This window comes from Octodon degus, unplaced genomic scaffold (assembly GCF_000260255.1).
Source record: "Octodon degus isolate 3935 unplaced genomic scaffold, OctDeg1.0 scaffold00086, whole genome shotgun sequence".
NCBI classification, from domain to species: Eukaryota; Metazoa; Chordata; class Mammalia; order Rodentia; family Octodontidae; genus Octodon; species Octodon degus.
Window position 1 is genome coordinate 4,612,842 of NW_004524662.1, and position 1,259 is coordinate 4,614,100.

General features: G+C 43.3%; 1 protein-coding gene across 1 annotated transcript in view; it reads left to right on the top strand.

The window, feature by feature from the left end:
- LOC101582085 overlaps positions 1-1,259 on the top strand; it is a 34,232-nt gene that overhangs the window by 12,998 nt on the left and 19,975 nt on the right. Inside the window, exon 3 of the mRNA XM_004637116.2 lies at positions 697-835. Coding sequence (XP_004637173.1) covers positions 697-835 — 139 coding nt within the window. The remainder of the gene's footprint in view (positions 1-696; positions 836-1,259) is intronic.

Below are 1,259 nucleotides of genomic sequence, written 5' to 3' on the forward strand. Positions count from 1 at the left end.
TTTTTTTCCCCTCAGGTTGGATTCTTTATTAAAGTAAAAAGAATCAGGGCCTGGAGCAATAGCTCATCAGCATAAGCACCTGCCTGGCAAGCACAAGGTCCTGAGTTTGTTCCCTGGTACCTAAATAAAAATAAAGTAAAAAGAAGCAGCCATTGTTTTCTTTGTAGCCACTTGCTATTATGTACTATAAGTATTAATAAAGTTTTAATAACATTTTCAATTATTTGAAAATTTTGCTTACTAAGCAAAGATCCTTGCTAGGATTTGGGTGGTGAGTCACCGAGGAGACTCCGAAGACCTAGCATTTGTTTCGACCTTTCCCCTCTTACCACGTAATTTCCATGGAGAGATCTCTGAGTATCGATGTCTTTGTAAAATATACCATTGAGGATGGATAAGGATAATCTTTCATATTCTTTTCAGCCAAAACTTTTATCTACTTCTCATCGCCATGTTTCACATCATTGTGTGTCAGAGTTACTGACTTCTAATAAATGAACGAAGGGCAGTTGCTGGCTTGAGTAAAGCCTGCCTTCTGGGATGCATTGCTCTCAGACCTTCAGCCCAACAACCACTGATGTGTTGCCATATGTTAACACTAATAAGAGAGTTCTTTGCACTTTGTTTCCTTTGTTTTGGTATGTGTCCTGCAGAAACAAGCTCAGTACCTCCTTTTGATGTTTTCTCCTCCTCCAGATACAGCAGCAGCCAGAGCCCACAGCTCACATGGACGCATTCCTTTATGACGAAGACTTTATTGATTCACTATGTGAGGAAGGAAGGATGAGCAGAAACTATTGTATGGTTTGTGGCTCACGACAGACAGCACCTTTAGGTGGGCGCTCAAGTGGCCATTGACTTTACGTGTGCTCTTTTCTTACATGCCCGGCGTGTACTAATTGTTGACCAGGCTAGTGCAGGCAGGCATAAAGGTGTCCGATGGTATGGCCATTACTAAATACTACAGTTAGGGAAGAATAATATAAGAAACCTAGGCCACCATATGTACCCCTGAGCACACCCAAGAACTGTTCAATCAGAGGTGGCTCTTCAAGTACAGAAACTAATCGGACATGACTGAATACAAAAGAACTCTGCTTACTCACAAGGTTGACATAAACCAATGCCAATTTATTTGCAATAAGAAATGTAACTTCCGAGTCCTAGCCCAGGTCCAGTGAGTGTGTGGAGAGCTTCCTGCTACCCTGCGCCGGCGGGACCAGTCCCAGCCCAGGCGCAGAGTGGGCCGGACCCTCTCC